The sequence below is a fragment of the Cyprinus carpio genome, chromosome A2 (genome assembly GCF_018340385.1).
Source record: "Cyprinus carpio isolate SPL01 chromosome A2, ASM1834038v1, whole genome shotgun sequence".
Lineage (NCBI taxonomy): Eukaryota > Metazoa > Chordata > Actinopteri > Cypriniformes > Cyprinidae > Cyprinus > Cyprinus carpio.
The window spans coordinates 22,655,548-22,678,039 of NC_056573.1; the positions used below are offsets into that span (position 1 = coordinate 22,655,548).

At 37.6% G+C, this 22,492-nt stretch overlaps 1 protein-coding gene across 1 annotated transcript in view; it reads left to right on the forward strand.

The window, feature by feature from the left end:
• The first annotated feature begins 2,063 nt into the window (after positions 1-2,063).
• LOC109071006 (glypican-1-like) overlaps positions 2,064-22,492 on the forward strand; it is a 64,021-nt gene continuing 43,592 nt past the window's right edge. The window contains exon 1 of the mRNA XM_042711014.1: positions 2,064-2,494. Coding sequence (XP_042566948.1) covers positions 2,350-2,494 — 145 coding nt within the window. The 5' untranslated portion in view covers positions 2,064-2,349. The remainder of the gene's footprint in view (positions 2,495-22,492) is intronic.

A 22,492-nucleotide genomic window follows, 5' to 3' on the forward strand; every position in this document is an offset into this window, starting at 1 on the left:
CTGTGTGCCTCTCTGAAACAGTTTTATCCTGCCACACCCCGCTATTCACTCACACAAATGTCCCTGGCAGCTCCATTCAGTTGTTATGTAAGTGTAATGGCTGTATTTATTTCTTACCCATGTAAGTGTGCCACTGTTTATCACTAACCTGTTCATAGCTCTCCTTTATTCTCTTTTCAGCAGTACATTCTGGATTATCTTTGTAATATACTGCCAACTCTTGTTTGTGGCCCGGGGGCTGGTATTTTCTCTCAGTGTGAGGAGTGTTTCGTCTCATATCTGTCAAACTGCTAGCCGCAGACATGGCTCAGAAAATGCTGTGGCTGTCAAAGAGTAACTACGTCTGTGTGTATTGTCGCAGGCGAGCTGCAGACTGTTCAAAAATTTACTGCATCTTTGAAGCGTGTCAAGATCTGGCCTGTCCGCAGAAGGCTTGACTGTCTGGGACTGTAATAAATATGGCAGAGCATTACATGTAACTTGAAGTAGAGAGGCTGGGACCTTACCTGTTATTTCCCTCATAAATAATTCAATATAATCTTCCAGCTCTCATATTGAGAGGCATTTTTGTGGCAATAGAAAGAAAGAAAGAAAAAAAAAATCACTGTGTTCCACAATTCAGAGTGCTTGACCTGACCTCATATAAGTTTCAAAATTATTCTATTGGTGCACTGACTTCTAATAGTCTTTCCCACACTCTCCTGTTAAATATCTGTTCGAGGAGCATGTATGTTTGGTGAGCGGGTACAAAATTCTGCGAAAAGGGCAGATTGCTTTACAGCAGCAACAAATGCACATGTATAGCCAGAGATTGTCTTAATATTCTGAGATATGAGGGTCTGTATTACATACTTTTGGAGAAAGTGTAATGGGCAACTCAATCGTGTGTGCCTTAATAACCAATCACATTACAGCCTTGACATCATTGCTTTTCTGAGTTGTGCGGCACTCAATCGCCATTTATGGCTACCATAGGAATGAATGAGAAGTGCTGTAAGCTGAATCCCACCTGTCACAAAAAGTCAGTGACTTCTCTTATAAAACGGCATTTATTTTCAGTGTAAACTCTAAAAATAGTTAGATCCTAATGTATTGTTTAGTGTAAAACATGTTGAAGATTAGCCAATAGGCTGTCGATTCATTAAATGATAAGCTGTTTCCTCTAAAAGCTGTTCATTCAGCGTAGTGAAGCCTCTCTTCCACTGACATCCATTAAAACAAAAACAAACACAAAAAATAAAAACGGCCTCTGGTCTCCTTTCCCACATTTTGTTCGAGATGCATCGTCAGAAATATCCGTTACTCTTTTTGACTAAAGGTTGCAGTCTTGCCTACTAGTGGCTTTGGTATAGAGATCCACTGTATGAATTTTACTCACTTAACAGGAGGCTCCAAGGTCGCAAACATGCACAAAACTATATACAGTTGCATGCAGTAAACAATTTTCCTTTTTTTTTTTTTTTTTTATCAGACAGTTATTTTCTTTACAAGACAGACATAACTGTAAAATGTAAAAATCTGTGTCTTTATTTGGTACACATCAGACCAGATTAACATTTATTCTACAGATGCCTTCAGGTGCTTTTGTCCGTTTCTGAATGACGTTGAAGTGGATGCATCTCAGAAGTAAGGGGGCCAAGGACAGGGTGCACTCCTTGGTTTTACATTTTTAAAAAATAGTCAGTGTTGGTATTCCATACATCTAGTTTTTATGTCATGTTGGAAACCTATAAGAAAATTTTTGGTTTATTTAGGATTGGTTCCAAAGTTTGATTCCAAACTGAATCCTATAAAGTTCTTACTGTATCCCCTTAGGACTAGACACAAATCCAGCACAAAGACATGTCAAAGTCAGCTCAAAACCAGAGTTTCACTAAATTACATAAGGAATCTCAGAGGTCCTTATTCCGTCATACAGGAGAGCCTGTGGGGAAATGGAATCCCGTCTTCATTGGCCAGCGGGCTGATTTGATGTAATATCCTGTGTAGGATCGCGGCTGCCGCGGCAGACGAACCCGATGCCCTGCAGATGGTGCCTTCGCTCGCTCGCTCGCGCGCCCGCCCCGTTCCGCCTCGCAGACCAAACGCGAACGCGAGCGCACAGACGCGTCTCCAGACTGTGCGCTCCCGTGAGTTCATGTCATTCCTCCCTCCCTCTCCGCTCCGTCATCTCTCATACTGGATCTCGCTCTCCTTCTTAATTCAAGTGGTTGCCACTGAATAAGACACTGCGCGTGGGAGCGACCCGATGCGCTTTTGGAAACGGGAGGCTTCGCTGTGGACGCGTTTATTCGCTGCTCTTCGTCCTTGGATTTGATTCACACATCACGCTTCTTTCTTCTGTCCAGGATGGGTTTTGTCGTGCTGGTGCTTCTGTGCGCTCTTACCGGGCTGGTGTTCGGGGACGCTAAACCCAAAGCATGCTTGGACCTCAGGCAGTTCTACAGCAGCAAGGGGTTCAGTCTGAACGAAGTCCCGCAAACAGAAATATCCGGTAGGTAAACTGCTCAACCCTTCGTTTCAGCACGAATGACAGCTGTGATGAAGACAATGGAGAGCCAACAAAGACAAACTTTAATGCAAGTAGTTACTGTGCGATTCAAATGCATTATCATCTTATCAGGAGGCAAGGAAAGTTTCATACACGACACAATGTTACAGTAATTTAAAGTGCAATAATAAAGATCATAATACTAATACATGATCATAAATGAGCTTATTAACAGTTAGAAGTGAAGTTTAAATTAAATGCAAACTAGTCGACTGTGGTCAAATTATATGAAAAATATTATCCTGTATATATATATATATATATATATATATATATATATATATATATATATATATATATATATATATATATATATATATATATATATATATATATAAACAGTAAATTATAATAATCCACATGAACAGTATTCACTGTATTGTAAGTCCTTGTATTTGTGTATTTACCTGTGAAAATGTCAGTGTGGCTGTGACTGAGATATATTCCAATATTTAACTGGAACAATGATAAAGGACTAATAATATTAATAATAATAATAATTTAAATATTGTATGGAAACAGTTTTATTATTTAATTTAATTTAACTGAACTAACTATATAGGACTCTTGCCTAAAAATCAGCCAATTTTTATACCTTTTTTTCTCTCTGAAGAGCCTCTTATGCATGAAACCTGTTTGTTCATCTCACTGTCTGTCAAAGACCCCTCTCCTGCACATATGTGACACTCCCACAGGTCTTCGGACTTAATCATGTTCCATGACCCAGGATTCCATAACAGTTTTTTTTTTCAGACTGCTTCTTCTGCTGTCAGTTGGTTTGGACGTGTGGCATAGTTACAGAGATTTACTGGTGATTATGAGCTTTCTGCAGTCGCTGCTGGTGTGTGTGTGTGTGTATGTGTGTGTCAGGGTGGAGTATCATCTTATCCACAATTGCTCCATGAAGGTTGAGCTTTCACTTTTGATTTTTGAGTTGAAAAGATGAAACCTCAGTGGGTGGTAAAGTGAATTCACACGCGCAGAGGACCTTGATTTCTTTTTGTTTCATTGAATTTTTCTATCAACCTAGATTGCTCTACTATGCTCAGCACTGCAGACTGAATGTATTTTTACCCATCATCCCTTTGCGTATGACGCACGAGCTGATCCCGGTCGGTATTCCCTAATGATCAGAAAGTGTCCTCCATTTAGAAGATTAATAGAGGTGAAAATCAAACGTTAGCGACTGTACATTAATGTGATGGAGTTATTATCCTCATAAACACGCACAAAGTGTCCAGATGCATTTAATCAGAGTGATGCATCATTGCGATCCCTTCAATCAGACACATTAACGCTGCTGTGTTTAGATAGCAAGCTGTAACGTGTCTAAGTGATGCCGATCAAAACCCTATCCCTAACTTCTCATCCATATGGAAGCAATGAGATTTAATTGAAAGTAATTGTTTCAGAGTCAAGAGTTTCCCCTAGGAAATGTTCTGCAACTATACATACTGCAGTTTTTTTATTTATATGGCAGAGATGTTTCTCTGGTTCTCCACTCAAGAGCTGACATACTTGTCCTCCCATGCATAAAACTGCGGGAATCTGATTTTGGTTTTTGTGAATATTAAAGTTGAATGACTGTGTCAGCTGCCTGGACGGGAAATCTGGACACAAACTCGAGATCTTCTTTAGTGGTTTCTTTGACATTAATGGATCCACCCGCTTTTCCGACTCTTCTCGCTCTTTTTCCACTCTTTTCTCTCCTGCTGCTAGTCAATGATCAGCATTAATCTTAGATGGATGAATTTCATTTGGGATGTAGCTTTAATTTTTGATATGAAAAGTCTTAAAAGCGTTGTATGAATTTCTTAGGCTGGACTTGAACATTCAGCTGGATTGTATATCATCTTTCATCTGACTCATCTGAGATGAACTTGACACCAACTCTGTGAGAGAAACGTTTTGGCCCTTGGTCTTGTTTGTGAGTGTGTGTTTATGTTTATCATGTTTTATCTAGTAGAACATTGCAAAGCTTATCTAAAAGCAGCTGTCTTCTATCAGTCCCCATGCGTTCTGTTTTACTCATAAGTGAGTAATGATATTCCCTATAGAGGGGATCCTCGGCGAACTGTGGCATACCCTGCCAAAAGATTGAACAAGCTGAGCGACCAACACCAGAGCCAAAGGTTGTGACAAGACACAATGATAATCTCTACCTGACCTCATTTCAAGAGTGATTCAGTGATAGATCAGGTCAAGATGGCTCCTGTCAGTTCTTATCAGGCTCATATCAGGAATCATTTTAGGAAAGCAAGCCAAGTTCGTCTCACCTTTGTCTCGATGTACTTCTTATTTTCATTTTTCTCACTCTCACCCACCTTGTGTAGTAGATTGGGTTACACCCAAAGTAAAGGCTGTCATCTTGTAAAATCTTTCAAATGTTTTGAAGCAATAGAAAACAGTTGGGGAATTGTCTAATATGTTCCAATCATTTATTACATTACTGGAATAGTACCTGCAAACATACCTTTTTAGATTAGAGGTCAGTCACTATAGGTATAACCAATTGTTTATCTTTAATATATGGATTATGTAATAAAAAAAATACTGTAAAAAAGCAAGGGAGATATTGAGTCATGGTGCTCATGTGGCATACATGGGTTTGGATCCAGCCTGTATGAAATGTGGGGTAAGATTGTCAAAATTATTTCAATTTATGATTTTTTTTTTAAATATGAATGATATTAATCATGAAAATATTAATCATTAAAATATATGTATATGTATAAATATAAACTATATAATTTCATAAATAGATTTTCTCTGTTGCTAGCCCTGTATTAATAATAATATTAATAATAATAATTTTATAATTTATAGTTTTTTATGAAAACAAATGTATTTATTTATTTATTTATTTATTTGCCGTTCGAACTAACCAATTTCCCCTTCTGAACTCATTTTGAATAATGAATGAAAAACTGAACTAGTTTTTGCTTGAGTCTAATCATGTCAGAATAGAACAGGATGTAACCTGTAGCCTTTTAATTAGTATTGTTATAAAGTTTTAATATCCTATAAAACAAGTATTTGTTTGTTTGTGAATATCTCAAACCACATTGACCATGATGATGACGACGTGTAGCACCCCCTAGCTGTGACTGTATGGTAGGCAGTGGTCATAAAGCAATTGTCATTAGTCATGTTTAAGCCATGGACACAGTTGAGCATGAGAGCACTAATGAGGTCCCTGAGCCGTGGCGGCCCACTGGATGATGGCCACTAGTGCATCTGCTGGAGGCAAATGACAGTTGCTCAAAAGCAAAATGGCCCATGGTAACATCATAGGCTGCAAAACTTCTTTGTGCATTAATAATTCAATATTTGAGTTGAGCACATTTGCTATAGGTCACAGTGCCGAATTCCTTTTTTTTAACGTATGCTGTACGTGTGTGTAGCATACAGAATGCATTGCATTTTGTATTGATTTGCATGCATTGATTTTAAATGTTTGTTGGGGTCACACAACATGCTTTCACAATAGATTTGTGCACTTATCCCCAAATCCATAGCAAGATGAATTGATAATGGGGTATTCCTAGACTCATAAGCACACATACATAGACACTGAGTGAAGTGTTTAAAGTGCTGATGCAGTAGATGTTGAAGGCATTAAGCTGTAATCTGCCCTCTGGAGCCTGAAACTCACCACATAGTGTTTGATGTCATGCAGAGCTGAGAAACCGCTCAGCACACTGCAGCAGTGAAGGAAAAAAAAGATACAGGGAAAGAGGAAGGAAAACTGATATTGAGATTCTCCATCCAATCTGCTGTTTCCTCTGTCCTTTTAAATAAGAAAAACAGATTGTTGGACTTTAGAAGTACTAGTGTTTTATTAAAATATCTCTTGATGTGTTGTTTCCTTCTTGATGCTGAAAAGATTCTTATGGCTAGTAAGCATATTTTGTGTTTTGGATGCTGGTTTGCTGGATAAATCTCCCAAAATTGAAAACAAGCCATCCAAAGTATTGGTGAGTTCGCAAGAGATTTGGAGAAATTTAGCTGTACATCACTTGCTCATCAATAGATCCTCTGCAATGAATGGGTGCCGTCAGAGTCCAGACAGCTGATAAAAACATCCGCAAGTGCGTGTTTCTAATAAATAAATCCAAAATTAAGATGTTTTTAACTTTGAGTCCTCTATACAGTACATAACACTTTCTTCATTGATGCTTTGGGGAGTAATTGATGTAATGCTAAATTTCTTCAAATCTGTTCTGAATTAGAAACATCTTGGATGGCCTGAGGGTAAGATCAAGAACTAGATTAACTTAATTCATGAACGAATCATTCCGACTGGTTTTGTGAATTTATTGTAAATGTCTGTCTCAAAAGAATGATTTGTTACTTTTCTCACAAGTTAGTATTTTTTACATTAACAGTAATTTTAATGGAAGAAAGTCACACAGGTTTGGAATGATGAGATGGAACAAGGGCAGTTACAAATTATTATTATTATTTTTTTTTTAGAATAGACTGGAAAAAGCTTAACCAGCAAGACTGCTAAGGTTTGATGGGACCATCCATCTCAACCATACGGAACCAGCTTGAACTAGCATGGACCAACTATGGTCTTTTCATCAGAGCTGAAAATGGCACTTATCAGAGATTTATCTTGAGTGTAATTGTCTCCTTTTAGGCGGATCCTGATGTTTTTGGTAATTGCTAAAACAAAACAGCGTGTCTATACAAGACTTTGGCCTCTCTCCCAGGATGTGAGCCGCAGCTGAATATGATACTTATGAAATCAGAGAACTCCAGGACAGTGCCATGATGTAAATCTGCAATCCAGAGCGAGACCTATTGAATTATCTAGCCAATAAATATGACAAATAACTGACTCAGATTGTAATACATGCAGTGTAATGTAGTTCTCAGCCTTCTTTACAACCCTCCCAGAGGAGAGAGAGAGAGAGATGTGATGGACCAAGGTGACATTTAGACTAAGACATTTTTGATGGATTTGCTATCGTGTGACATCCTTTGAAGGAAGAGAGAGACAGAGGTCACATTCCCTCATAGCTGCTACCTGTATATATACATGCCATAACCTGATATATACAGGGTATATATACATAACAGTAAAAGCCAAGTCAATTTAGACTCTAGTTTGAGCATTTTTATTTATGTAACATACTTTTTACGTTGACTTTAACATGTTGCTTTTATTTTAGAGACCTGTGCTGTGTGGCACTTGCATGTTTTGACAGTTCGTTTCATCCCAGTGAAGTTAAATTTACCCTGACTCTGAGAAAAAGAGTCACACTGTGTTTTCTGGAAGACAGTTTAATCTTTATAATCCTTACCACATTTCCAGCTAGCCTTGATGATTCATTGTAAGGTATTCAAAATTACACTGCAAGTATACACATGCTGATGGGTTCAGACCAGGGGTTTGGCTGGTTAGCTTGGCTTAGTTAAATTGGTAGATTCGGTAACTTCACCTGCACTTCACTTGTTTAATAGAAAGGCGGGACCTCTGCTCCTAAAGCCAACATATTGAGTGGTGCAGATTTTCCCTTTCAGTTTTCAATAGCTACAGTACATTTACATGCACCCAAATAATCCATTAATAATCAGATTCAAACAAAGCCTTGTTGCACAAAATTGTGTGGGTTGGTTTTCATCATTAGTCTATTGATGGAACCAGCGAGAAATTGAGAGATGGTGTGTATCTGTTGAAACCAACTGTGACAAATTGGATATTTAACCCAGAAAACAAAATGTTATGCAGTTCATAATTTCGTAATGCTATAGTTGTGTAGTTTCCTTCTCCTTTGGCTGAAATATTAATTTATTATGACTCTAATGAGAATTTCCATTGTGCCTCAGAAGATGAGGAGTCTTTGAACAAACAGTGTGCTGATTGCGGGGTCTGTCCTCCCTGAGGCAAACAGGGCGTTAAGTGGTGTGTTGACAGCTACAGTGGAGATAGAGTAGGATTTTCAGAAGTCTGGTTCATGGGTCAGAGTTACTTGGGAATGAACCTTCAATCTTTGTGTTGGGAGTTTAGATATTTAACCGTTAAGTTACCAAGTTAAGTTACCTTGAATAATATTCTGATCTTTTACAATGACACATGCATAAAAAATACTAGGGAATTTCATTACAAAATGTAATCTTTAAATGCCGTCAATTTCCTTGTGTCGTCTTTTAGAGTCAGCCCGTCGAGATGGGGAGTGAGATATATATATTTTTTTTCTCTGTGTGTTGGATGATATTGATGCATTTTTAGATGTGCTAAAAGCTGAGGGCGATCGATTTATCTCTTTCATTCTCTGGAAAAACAGCTAACATTAAGATAACAGCACAAAAAGATGTATAAACTGTGATCTCACTCAGCAGACTGTGTGTGTAATTAGAGACAAACTGGAAATTCGCTCTTGTTTTCTTGTTTGCTATTTTTAGTCCTCTCTTTCTCTATTTCTGATCCTCTGAGCCAAAGTTGTTCATAAATAAAATAGATAATCCAGCTTTGTTTTGATGTAGACAGTTCATGCTCAGCTGAATTTGCATGTGTGTGTGTGTATGTGTGTGTACACAGGCCACAAAGTATTTGGACATTTATGTGACACTTAAAAATGCATGAATGTCTTTGCATTATAAAACAAAGCATCAAACCAAGTGACATTCATTTTAAAGAAAGATAGCGAAAGTCACTTTTCAAGCAAAACTTTCCACACAAATAAGTTAAAACGATAGACACACTGTTCAAAATAAAGACAAATAGATACTTTCTGCTTGTCAAACATTGGTAAAACATGTTCATACTGTAGTCGTTGTGATGAACTAAATGCTGCATGTGTCCTCTGTGTTTCCACAGCTCTGTCTCTTTAAATCCCATGTTCGGTGAAATGACCCTGCCGGAGGGTGACAGCCTACTGTGACACCCCCCCCCCCCCCCCCCCCCCCCCAGTCCCCTCCATCTCTGCATGCTGATTTATATGAAATGTGTTTTTCGAGTACGATGTCAAAATGAAGTGGTTTCCAGTGGAGATCTATGATTTTTGAATGAAGTAGCGCAGCATGTTATCTGAGTGGATGAGGGGTTTTGTTCAGTGTTCTGGAGTGTATCAGGGGCAGCTTTCCCACTGAGACACATTTTGCTTGTGTGTGTGTGTTTTCTATCTATCTATCTATCTATCTATCTATCTATCTATCTATCTATCTATCTATCTATCTATCTATCTATCTATCTATCTATCTATCTATCTATCTATCTATCTATCTATCTATCTATCTATCTATCTATCTATCTATCTATCTATCTATCTATCTAATAAAATATGCAAACTATCTATCTATCTATCTATCTATCTATCTATCTAACTGTCTGTCTGTCTGTCTGTCTGTCTGTCTGTCCCTCTCCACGTGGATTTTGAAATATGGATATTAGTTAATAGACATTATCTATTAACAGTAGCAGTTATAGCTGATCAGGTTGCTCTCAAGAGTTTTATGGCAGATGGATCTGGTCAGCGTCAACTGAGCTTCGCTTAAATTAGTCCAGCATATAGAGGGAATCTGTCTCTTTGGTTGTAAAAAGGGGTGTTTCTCCTCTGTGACCCAACCACATGGCATCACTCAACAAAATTGAATCGCAAATCCACACAGTAGGAAGGAGAGGAGGGAGATGGATGGGGTGGGAGAGAAAAACTGTAAGAAAGAGAGCAATGCTGACACAGCTGTTTTACCAGTAGCTCTCCTCAAAGTCATTACAGTACATTACATCTCACCATGACACAAGTCCATCACTTTGTTGCTTTCTATGGAAATAAACAGCCTATTTACAGAAAACCTATTCCTGATCTTTCAGCATTTTCCCCTTTTCACTTTTCCATCATTTCTGAACCTGTTCTCTGTGTTTGAGCTTAAAACATATCTGTAAAAATGTTTCCAGCACATTGATTTCTGTTTCCCCATTCATTATAAGTAAGAATACACTGTTAACAATCTGAATGTAGCTGCTAACATCAATGTTTTTATGCTTGAATACATGTCTTCAGTTTCCACCAGAGATCTTTGATTGGTATAAATAGCAATAAAGTTGTCAGCAGTTAAATAGACGTTGAATAATGGAAGTAGAAATCCTATTCTGAATCACTAAAGAGAAATTAATATTTATCAATTGCATCAATTGCAAAACCACAACAAATTCCTCGTGTGTTTGTGCGCACCTGGCGAATAAAGCTAATTCTGATTCTGATATAAACCCCTCTACTCCAGCTGGAAACCAACCTGTTGATCAGAAAAGGCCTGCAAACCACTTACATTTTAAGAAAAATCGGTACAAATCTGGCACAATTTACTGTTATTAGGGCCCAAGCACCGCGGTGTGAGGATCCTACTGGAATTGCTCCATTTCTTCTTCTTCGCATTTTTGAGGGCCTAAACATGCTTGAAAATTCATGAAACTTTGCACACCCCAGAAGTAGCAAAAACTGCCCAAAAGTGCCACTCTTTGATTGCTTAGTGTGACTTGCTTGTAGACGGAAAAAGAATTGGCATTATGAAGAATCTTTGCCTCAGAAGAAGTTGCAGTCCTGCAGGGTCGCTGCTAATATTTTTGTAATATAATGTTTTTTTTATTTTATTACTATTATTTTAAAATGTTTCATATTTAAACATGCATATTTACATATACATGTGATATATATATATATATATATATATATATATATATATATATATATATATATATATATATATATTAAGTGCTCAAAGTATTTTGATTTCTGATGATCAATTTGTCCCCAAAGTACAACAACAATTTTCAGGTGAATTGTGTAGTTTCCTATTTACGTTTTTAGTTGTAACTGTGTGTGAGGGAATATTTTTCCTCTAACCAATTTTCAGCAAATTTGTCCCCAAAATATAACTAGAATTTACAGTTACAATGTGTACTTTTCTATTACACTGATAGTTGTCCTTGCAGAAGAGGACATTTTTTTTTTCATTTTCTTTTTTTTAACATGATGAAAATGTACCCATATCCCCATTACAAACACACAGTTCCAATCTCTGATCTATTTGACCAACAACAATGACCTTTATCTGATTTCTCTTTCTCAGTTATTGACATTTGGCGAATATCAAGCTTGCAATTTGTTGCTTTGTATTGAATAGATTTAGCTCACACAGGTCTGGCTGTGGATGGGGAGTGTGTGTATTGATATAAGCTGGTGGTGGACACTGTCTGGCTTTTCTAGGCTTTAGCTGAAGCAGCAGATGTGACATTTATTGATCCTCTTCAGGGATCACCTAATCCGTACCTGGCTCTTTGAAGCCTGTGCTAATGTTACATTTGTGCTGTCATGTATGGTTTTTGGGATTACTTGGGAGCAGGAGCCCAGGACATTACGCCTGTGTGTGTGTGTGTGTAAGAGCTAGATTGGTCTAGCATTGTCAGACCTTTAACTATACTGCACAAGGTCTGGTCCACATATCAGCTTATTCTGGCACTTAAACTGGAAGAGACTGTCTGATTGACAAGTTTAGAGACCAACCAAAGTTAATTTTGTTTTTGTGTCTTATTTTGGGGCTGGATTATCTGCATCTGCATCAGATGGTCAGTAAACAGTTTGTGTTTGTGCTGTCTGAGGCTGAGATTAGGGCTAGATCCTTTTGAGAGGTTGGGAAACATGTGTTTTTGTGTGATCATATTGTGATCATTGTGTGTTCTCCAGGTGCTTGGGCTGTTTAGTGTAATCTTTCATTACGTTCATGAATGATGAGCATTTTGTGGTTATTGATACACTCCAGCAACATCGGTTCAGTTTGAAAACTGACTCGTTTCCAAAAAGCTGTTTGTTGCTTTAATTTGTAATTTTCTCATTTCTTGCTAACTGCACAGAGCCTCTACAGCTGCACTGGAAAAATCACAGCTGTTAGATCCAGGTTTTGTAGTTTTTATACATTGTTGATTCACCTGGGCACATTTGATAGTTTCGTGGCTGCTGATTAGATTTACCAGAAGTTATACAAGCAGTTGTTTCTTGATAAAGCAGCATAAACCTTCATAAACGTTTGTAGACCATGAATTAAATTTTTTCTCTGACTTTGTTCAGAGGACAAAAGTTGCATTGAAGTGATATAATTACATGAAACGAGCGACTGTTGACTGACACTATACATTTCTGAATATCTCAACTAATCCAGCAGGTTTAGGAATCAAGAACTGGAACTACAGGTATTGCTTAAATTTTTTAAAAAGTTTTTTATGATGTTTGTTTCCATTAAAAATGTATTTATGCATTTAGTTAATAATTTAATTCATTTACTTTTTTGCAGTAACTGTGGAAATAATAAACAAATATCTTAATTTAAAAAATAGAATTAATATATTAGGAAATACGATAAAAATATCGCTGTGACACGATACAAGATGTAAATTAATGTAAATTAAATAGATGTTACACTTTATTTCAGACTACATAACAATACCCAATTTTTATGGGATGTTGTGTAAAGTTAGCAACAGTAACCAAAAGGAGCTAAACAAAAGGTCTATCATTTTCCAGATGCTGTTCATTTTTGTATCCTCAGAAAAACAAAAAATTGTTAATGGAGTTGTGAAGTGGAATCATAAATTCCTTACAATTGCTAGTGATCCCTACCTAGGGAATTGTCTGTCATTTTAGAAGACATTCCTTCAATTCCTGCAAGTTTTTTTTGGGCGGGGGGGGGGGGGGGGTGGTATGATTGTTAAGATGTCTGCCATTACTGCTCACCCTTTGCAGTCCCATGCATAGACTTCAATTATAATATTTGGTCTGGACTCTTGATCATCTTGCATGTTCTTTTCAGGGTGTTCATCACCCATCGGTGTGGTGCTGGTTGGGTGATTGAGTTCAGAACCCCAACTGCTGTGCAGTAATGTGTCAGTCTATGTGTAATCCTCCTCTGCAGGCCATCATGGGTTAGATTATCACAGTGGGCAGCCTGGTAGTAATACACCATTCAGATGCACGCTGGGAGTCTAATGACATCTTGTTAAGATTGAGCAGAGCTGGGCCATGATACAGCGTGTTACAGCCGCTCTCAGATTAAAGCTTTTCACCGCTGAAGAGATGACAATGAATGTGTAGACAGAAACTCAGTGGGCCGCGTGTATGAAAGAGACTCAACCACACAAAGACGACCGCACAAAACTCTGACATCAGCGTCACAGACATCACAGGAAACAGCTGATCTTTATATTACAAGCCCTGTTGTGGTTTCTTTAGTGTGAATGACAGGTTCAGTAAGATTTTTCTATAAGTTCTATATATAAACTCAAATTTTTGGGTGGACTATCTCTGTAAGAGGAAACTTTCTACAAAAGTGAAGATGGCCCTTTTAAAACTAAGCTGTAAACTTAATGACAGGATTTCTTCAGCTTCTCTTGGCACCTGTGTTGACCTTGTTATGGTTTAAAATTGAGGACAGTTTCAAACAGAAGCCAAACCCAGTGTGTGGTTTGTCAGTGGAGGTGAGGGAAGTGTTTGGCCTCTGTTGGGTTTTTGGCAATGATGCGGTGTTCCAAACATCTCTGTGAACTCAGTGTTTGTTCTTCAGTCTAACTAAAGACAGAAAAGCATTAGAAGAGACACAAAACACAAACACAGAGCGAGAGAAAGAGATTGCAGGGGTTGTTTCCCGTGGGATTAAAATGCCTCTGAGAAATTGAATATCTGAGGAACATCAAGGCCGTAATCCGTTTCATGGCGGAACACAGAAGCTTCTTCCCCCCTCTGTTTTTCTTCGCTCCTCTTTCTCTGCATCCGTCTTCTATCAATCATTCTCTCTCCTTGTCCTTGTCTCACTCTTCTGCTTTCCTCCATCTGTCCATCTAAAAAAAGAAGTAAAAATCAGCTAATACAATAATTTAGTTAAAACTGATAAAACAAATCAATAGTGAAAAATTGAATAAGTGTATGTTAGACTAAGAAATAATAATCAAAACATTTATAGAAAGACTAAATTACTGTAATTATAATGAAACAAATTAATTATTTTAAGTATTATAAATAAAATGAAATTAATGTTTTTAAATTAATTAATAAAAAAAAAACTTTTGATTTTTAATGCCAGACAAGCAAACAGGAAAGGAAAGGAAAAATCAGCTACCTGTACTTAAGTAAATTAGTCAATATTCAATAGTGCAAAATAGAATAAGTCAATATTAAATTAAGAAATAATCAACAAATTTACCAAAACACTAAACTGATATAGTAAAAAGAAAGTAACGTTAATTCTGTCTCTCTCTCATCGTCCTTGTAACATATTATCATACATGTTTCATTTAAATTCATTTTCATGGACGTTTAGTTAGTTTCCTTTTTCCTTTGCTCTAGTTCCAACCAATCTTTAGTTGTCATGGTTTCTGCGTTGATGGTTTTTCTGCATAGAAGTTGCTCTTGCTCACATCTCATTTAGCAGCTTAAAATGATGTGTATGCAATTTTGCTAAAATGTTCACGTGAATGACCTCCTTGTCTTGTGAAAAGCACTGCAGCTTCAGTATTTCAGTGTGAATGTATATATGGATGCATGTGTGGTTTTTAAAAAAAAAGCTGATAGGCTTGATTTTTAATCCTCTAGGGTTTTTTATTTATTTATTTATTTATTTATTTATATTATTCTTGCACTTAAAGCAAGCACAGAATTCATGGCGTGTTTGTCAAACATCCCCTAATTGTGGTCCTTGGGATCCTACGTCCCCTCTGAGGGCACACGCGATCTGTCCTACACACTCAACTGGAGGACAAAACAGAAACTGAGGATGATGTGTTTTGTGTGTGTGTGTGTGTGTGTGTGTGTTGCTATGCAATCCCTCATTCCCACATTTTTTTCCTCTTTATCTCTCTCGCTCAGTGCACTGAAAAGTGTGTTTACTGGAATTTGCTCAATGATGTATTACTCAAGAAAAGGCAACTGATAATAAAAAACTAAAACTAGAATTTTATATTTTCTAAAGAAAATGTGAGGGTGCTTGTTCATACAAAAATACAAAAAAATTCTATATTTGTTAGGACATTTGATCCACATAATGTAGACAAACCCAGACCCGCACTCGGAAACAGACACAAAACACCTTGTCATTTAGCAAGAGCAGATTCAGTCAGGCAGGCAGGCGGTAAAGTGTATTTGTGTGTCATGCACGTTCAGATTAAGAGAACATCAGCTCCATCTCTGACAGCCTGTAATTTTGAACTGGGCCTGTCCAGACAGGCAAGTGCATGTGTGTGTGGACATTGTTCTGAAATATGAGCAAGCGGGGTACTTGCGAAGGTTAAGGTTATTGCTCACACTTAAGGTGGGGTCATATTTACTGTTGTTAGGTGAATTTTCACGGGTTAAATCCAGTAATTAAAATAGAAATCCATGCAATTGGGAATTTCAATTTCAAGATTTCACCCTTCAGAATATATATATATATTCTGAAGGGTGAAATCTTGAAATTGAAATTCCCAATTGCATGGATTTCTATATATATATATATATATATATATATATATATTGGAAATCTAGTTTTTATAAGAACCATTTTTATTTTCTTAGTGTGAAGAAGATTTTATAATCTAAAAGGGTGTTTTTTTTTTTTTTCATTAAAATTTCACTGAATTTTAACTTATGTCTTGAATGAACACAACACTACTTAACACTACACACTCTTAAAAATAAAGGTTCCAAAACTGGGTTTTTGTAGTGATGCCATAGAAGAACCATTTTGGGTTTTCTCAGAGAACCTTCTTAGAAGAACCATTTTTTTTCTTTGTGTAAAAAACATTCTAAAGGTTCTAAAAGAACCTTTTTCCAGTATAAAGATGCTTTTGTGCGTAGAAAAGGTTCTATGGTTGTTAAAGGTTCTTCATGGAATCAGATCCCAATAAAGAGACATTATTTTTAAGACAGTGTAATACTATAAAGGCTTTGAGTGAGGTCTTTTGACTTTGGTCAGCAAGGAACCACCCTTAAAACCACTTAGCACAGGAACACACTAAAAACCTTACAGAACTCCTTAGCAACAGCACTCTAGCAATTCATCTGTACTTTTGCACAATCAAGCACCACTTACATTGCCAGTAAATGGAAAAATCAAGTTGTTGGTTTAAAGTGTGTTTTAAGTACTGCTTATTCGATCTTATTTTGAGTGATTGCCTTCGCTGTTTAAGGGCCCTCCAGAAAATCACAGCTCAGTTTGAGTAGTTGCACCTCCAGGACGTGTTCTTTATGCAACCTTTTCCTTTCCTCTGACAGATGATTTAAGGAGTCTGACTCACATGTGAGGTCATTCGGTTTTAATGAGCTGTTTGGTTTCTGGAAGGAGGTTAGAGCATTGGCGTGTCTGATTTGACAGCATCACCGCCGTCTTCTGCATGCTCTGAACTTAAGCTTATGTTTTGGGTGGTTCTGTTATGCACATGGATCAATATTCAGTGGTGGGGGAATTTAGTTTGTGCTAACCATCGAAAATTATTCTAGAATCATCCCAGAAAACATCCTCTTGCAGTCGTCAAGTTTCACACAGAAGCCTTGTTTTTGCTTTATAGGATTCTTGAGTTGACGATTATGTGTTTTGGAGATTTAAAAAGTTTATATAGTTTCTTTAGATCAGTGTTTTGGTTTCCAGATTCTTTAAAGCACCAGTATATATGGCTTTTGAAGTACTACAGAATAAAATGTTCCTTATAGAGTTTAAAAAGTTCTTCTTTAAACCTAAAAGACTATTTTTCTTAAAGGTAAAGTGTGTATTTCTGTGCCACTAGTGTCACCTAATAGAATCTGTTTGTTTGAGCAGTCTGACATAGTGACTATGACACTTCAAATGTGATTTGGGACAGGACTAAACTGAGTAGTCATTGTAACCCTGTTGAAAACAATAATTATTTATGCAATTTTGTGGGATAGAAATGACAAACTGCACCTTTAAGATGAAGTCAGAAGGCGAACTGGCAACCACAGACTCTCTGTGAAACTTTCCAAATTGCTGCAAAATGTATAATTGGAACAATGAGGAAATCTCAACCTTCCCATCAGCTCTTGCTAATGAACACCTGCACTTTAATGTCTATTTGCATCATCCTTTTTCTGTATGTTTTGTATAATTTAGTAATAGGCATAAACTCGGCAAACTCTTCCGTTGCTCATGACGATCGCCAATGCCTGTGAGCTCTGTTGTGTTTTCCATCCAATACTGTTCCTGTATTGATTGGCTGCTTTGGAAATATTATATGGAAAAGAGAGGAAGCGATCTTCTTAGTGATCCTGTGGCACATGATCTGACATGCTCTTTGTGTTTTTGGCACAACACGCAGCAGACTGTCAGATTTTCTGTCCTTTCATCCATTCACTCAGCCAGCTCTTTATGATGAGAGAAAAAGGAAGGGATAAAGAGAAAGAGAAAGAGATAGACAATATGTGCTTTGTATGCCACTGTGGTGGAGGGTAAAGGGTAAAATGATGTAAGCGTGGTCACCGCTGAAATATTCCAACCAGCAACCTTTATACAAACACATGTGTAGTTTAACACTTGCTAAAAAATTAACAAACAAGTCACGGTTTTTCAGTCCTCAGCCAATCAGAAAACAGTATGTGATTCTAGAATTTGAAGTCTATTCATGTTGATGTGCATGTGGATGGTCTGGCTGTCAAGTTTTGATCTTATTTACACAGCAGGAGAACAAGCTTTAAGGCTGAGCTATGGTTGGTTTGATTGACAGGCCTGACCAGCCCATTTTGGAAAGAAATCTGTGGCTTTTCCATCTAGCTGAGAAGTAACTCAGCCTTTATAGTATGAAAAAAAGATTATAATTTGCTAATAAAATATAAAAGCTGTCAGATAATGTATTGCTGTTTTGGCTATTGCTCTCCTTTCTGGTACACATTCACTTATCGTGTGTGCTTGATATTAAATATGGTTTTGCACAGAAATGCTGTGTTACAGTGGTGCAACTATTTAGTGAAGGGAACTTAGATATGATCTGACACTTTTGACTCTTTGTTTTCATGCTGACCCAGTAGAAATAGCTAATTTACTGGCAATCTCATTTTAATGCTGAAAAAAATTCCTTTCCAATAAGACGGATATTTAACTGTGGTGAACTTAAAGTAGAGTCCTGTTGGCAATTCAGAAATGCGGCTGGGATTTGTTAAGAACTGGAATTTTTGTTTCCAACAAGTGTAAGACGCAATCTCTCTAAAATTTGTGGCCATAGGGGGAGAGAGAGATGGAAAGAGAAAAATGGGCATTGGAACAAAAGATCAGTACCTGAACACTGGAGCAGGAATGTGGTTTTTAAAATGAAAGTGGGATAAAAAGAGATACACAGGGAGAGACGGCTAGAGAGATGGCCATTCATGCCTTTCAACCTTCTGTTGATGAAAAGCTTCCTTTCAGTGCGACTGTGAAAGAGGGATTATGGAGAAGTGGATGGTGAGAAAGAACAGTGCATTCCTCTAAACGCCGATTCCATTCATCCGTCAAAATGCCTTAATTCATTCTCCGTCTCTCACTGCTGTCTGTGCGCTCATGTAAAAATATTAAGAAAGCTGATATTGAACATGTAGCCATTCCTTGCCTTCTATTACTATTTCTCTGTGCTTTTGTCTCTGTGGTGGCACTTGAGTGGTGCCATGCGTGAATGAAACTATGTAGCCATGAATGAAAGAGTGAATCTGCAGGTACAGTAGTGGTTCTGACTGCATATAGAAATGCTGGTCTCAGAGTTGGGTTTTATTCATCAAGGAGACTATTGAACGGGATGAAGATTTTTTATTAATTTTAAAGTGGTTATATGATGCGATTTAAATTTTTCCTTTGTCTTTGGAGTGTTACAAGCTCTTGGTGCATAAAGAAGATCTGTAAAGTTGCAAAGACTAAAGTCTCAAATCCAAAGAGATATTCTTTATAAAAGTTATGAGTCAACCACACCCCCTAAAATGGCTCATTCTAACACGCCCCCCACATGTCTACATGTGGAAAGATTTGCATAATGCGCCCAAATGTTCACGCAAAGAAAGAAGGCATAACTTTAATTCTTGCTATTGCCGCCGCCGCCATGTTTTGGAGACGCTGTGTGTTTCATTGTGAAAGCGAAACTACTTTGTTTGGCCTTCCAAAAGAGGACGATATACGCCTGGTCATGCCTAGAGCTGATCCGTGCTGGTCGCTGAGAAAATGCATCAACTTGGAGCTGTGGATCGCTGGATTGGCTTTCACTGTTCACTCGAGCCGGCCTCCACAAACTCTAGCCGGCCTCTGCTCACTCAAGCCCTCCATGTGTGATGCTGTGTTTTGTTGTGAAAGTGAAACTACTTTGTTTGGCCTTCCAAAAGAGGACACAATTAGAAATCAGTGGTTAAGTTGTATTTACAACACTGTTCCAGAACAGTTCGATCCAAATATTCAGATGTGGGCAGCGCATTTTATGGACGACTGTTTCCTAATCCTGGGAGAGTAGACTACAATGCCGGCTGTTCTGACTCACAGACTGTAAGTGCGTTTACATATTTAAATAATTTGCCACTGATGATTCAAATGCAAGTTTTAAGCAGTGTAGAGTAGGCTTGTTGTTGGTTGTTTCTCCAATCACAAATGCAGACATAGTTTTATGTTTACGAAAAAAAAAAAACAGTATAAGGGCGTGTTCACACTTGGCAGCGTTTTGGTTACAAATAGCAGCCGAGGGCGTCTTTTGTTGCTATAACAACAGCTGCAACGGTAGCCTAGCGCTGTGTGCTGCAGAAATGTGGGCTTTTGAAGTTAACGGGGAGGATAATGTCAGTTCACAACAACGTTTGTGGGAGCGTGACATTATACGGGGAAGGAAACTGTATGTTGCTTCCAACAATTTAGTCCAGGAGCTCTGGTTGGATGATGCACAGTTTGCAGCATATTTTAGACTAGATAGAGTTTTGTACTCATATCATTCAACTTCTTGAGCTCCGAAACTAGTACGATCTCTCTACCAGCTATCTTCTCCTTTTTTACTTATTATTTTTGTTATTATGGAAATAACTCACTGCTCGCTTGTCATTGGTCAGTTGTCAAAAAGGTGCTTGACGTAGGCCATTTTTTTCAGAAAAGTTGAACATTTTTCAACTTGAAAAGATGCTCTGAGCTGCAGAAAATGACGCAGACGGTGGCATTTTAAAAGCGCTCAGGACTTTTTTGAAAACACGGTATACTCCATAGGATTATAATGTAAAACAGACTAAACAAACCCCAAAAAACAAAAAAAATCAAAACAAAAACAAAGTCATTATAATCAGTAATTATGTCCCTACTGGATCCAACAAATGCCTCGTTTGTAATGGGTTTTAATGTTTTTGTCTGGTTGTGCAGGGGCGTAACATTTCCGTTACACGCTTGAGGTATTCGGCCAATCACAACGCACTGGATAGCTGGCCAATCAGAGCACACCTCACTTTTCAGACAGGTGAACTTTGTAAAAATCGACACGTTTCAGAAAGGCGGGGCATGGAGGAGAAACAATAATGGTACATTATGTGGAAAATAATGTGTTTTCTTTTTACCTTAAACCACAATAAACACGTCATTACAACCAAATACCACAAAATAATGTTCTTTTTAGGAGCAACATCGGTATGACCCCTTTTTGGTGGGGGTGGCACCAGATTGCACCCCCTAAGGATGGCTGTAGAACCAAAATTTATATATATATATAGATTAGATAGAGTTTTGTACTCATATCATTCAACTTCTTGAGCTCCGAAACTTAGTACGATCCTCTCTACCAGCTATCTTCTCCTTTTTACTTATTATTTTTGTTATTATGGAAAATAACTCACTGCTCGCTTGTCAGCTGCAGAAAAAGACGCCGGCGGTGTAGGATTATAATAATATCCATAGGATTATAACGTAAAACAGACGATTACAACTACAAAAAAAACAACAAGTGACGCAGACGGTGGCATTTTAAAAGCGCTCAGGACTTTTTTGAAAACACGGTATACTCCATAGGATTATAATGTAAAACAGGCGCTGGCAGCTTCAAAAAAGACGCCAAGTCTGAACATAGCCTAAGTCATTATAATCAGTAATTATGTCCCTACTGGATCCAACAAATGCCTCGTTTGTAATGGGTTTTAATGTTTTTGTCTGGTTGTGCAGGGGCGTAACATTTCCGTTACACGCTTGAGGTATTCGGCCAATCACAACGCACTGGATAGCTGGCCAATCAGAGCACACCTCACTTTTCAGACAGGTGAACTTTGTAAAAATCGACACGTTTCAGAAAGGCGGGGCATGGAGGAGAAACAATAATGTACATTATGTGGAAAATAATGTGTTTCTTTTTACCTTAAACCACATAAACACGTCATTACACCAAATACACAAAATAATGTTCTTTTTAGCAACATCGTATGACCCCTTTTGGGGGGGTGGCACCAGTTGCACCCCCTAAGGATGGCCCTGCCTATAACCAAATTTATATATATATATATATATATATATATATATATATAATATATATATATATATATATATATATTCTCAAACACATACACATATATAACAGTTTTCTTACTGGTTTGTTGTGACTTGAGTGTTGAGGATGAAAGAGAGGAATAGGGTTCAGGCTGCCATCTGTAAGACAGTTTGAATGATGTGTGTTTGAAATTTGAAAACTTTGAAAACTTTAAATTGGATTGTACTCAGTCTGAGACAGGGACAGATGAACTTTTGTGGACCCGTGCTTACTGTGTGTGTGTGTGGTTGCGTGTGTCGGCCTGATAGGACAGGCTGGCATGATGCCTGGTCGAGCAGCGTTTCAGGCTGTATGCGACCCAGCTTCCCACTTGACTTCTGCTCTCATTCACATCTTAATTTGTGATGTTATGTCAGTTGACTAATCAATTCAAATATTAGACTCGATTTCTCACTGTGTAAAAGATGCTGTTGTTTATTGACTAAAATTTAATTTAATTG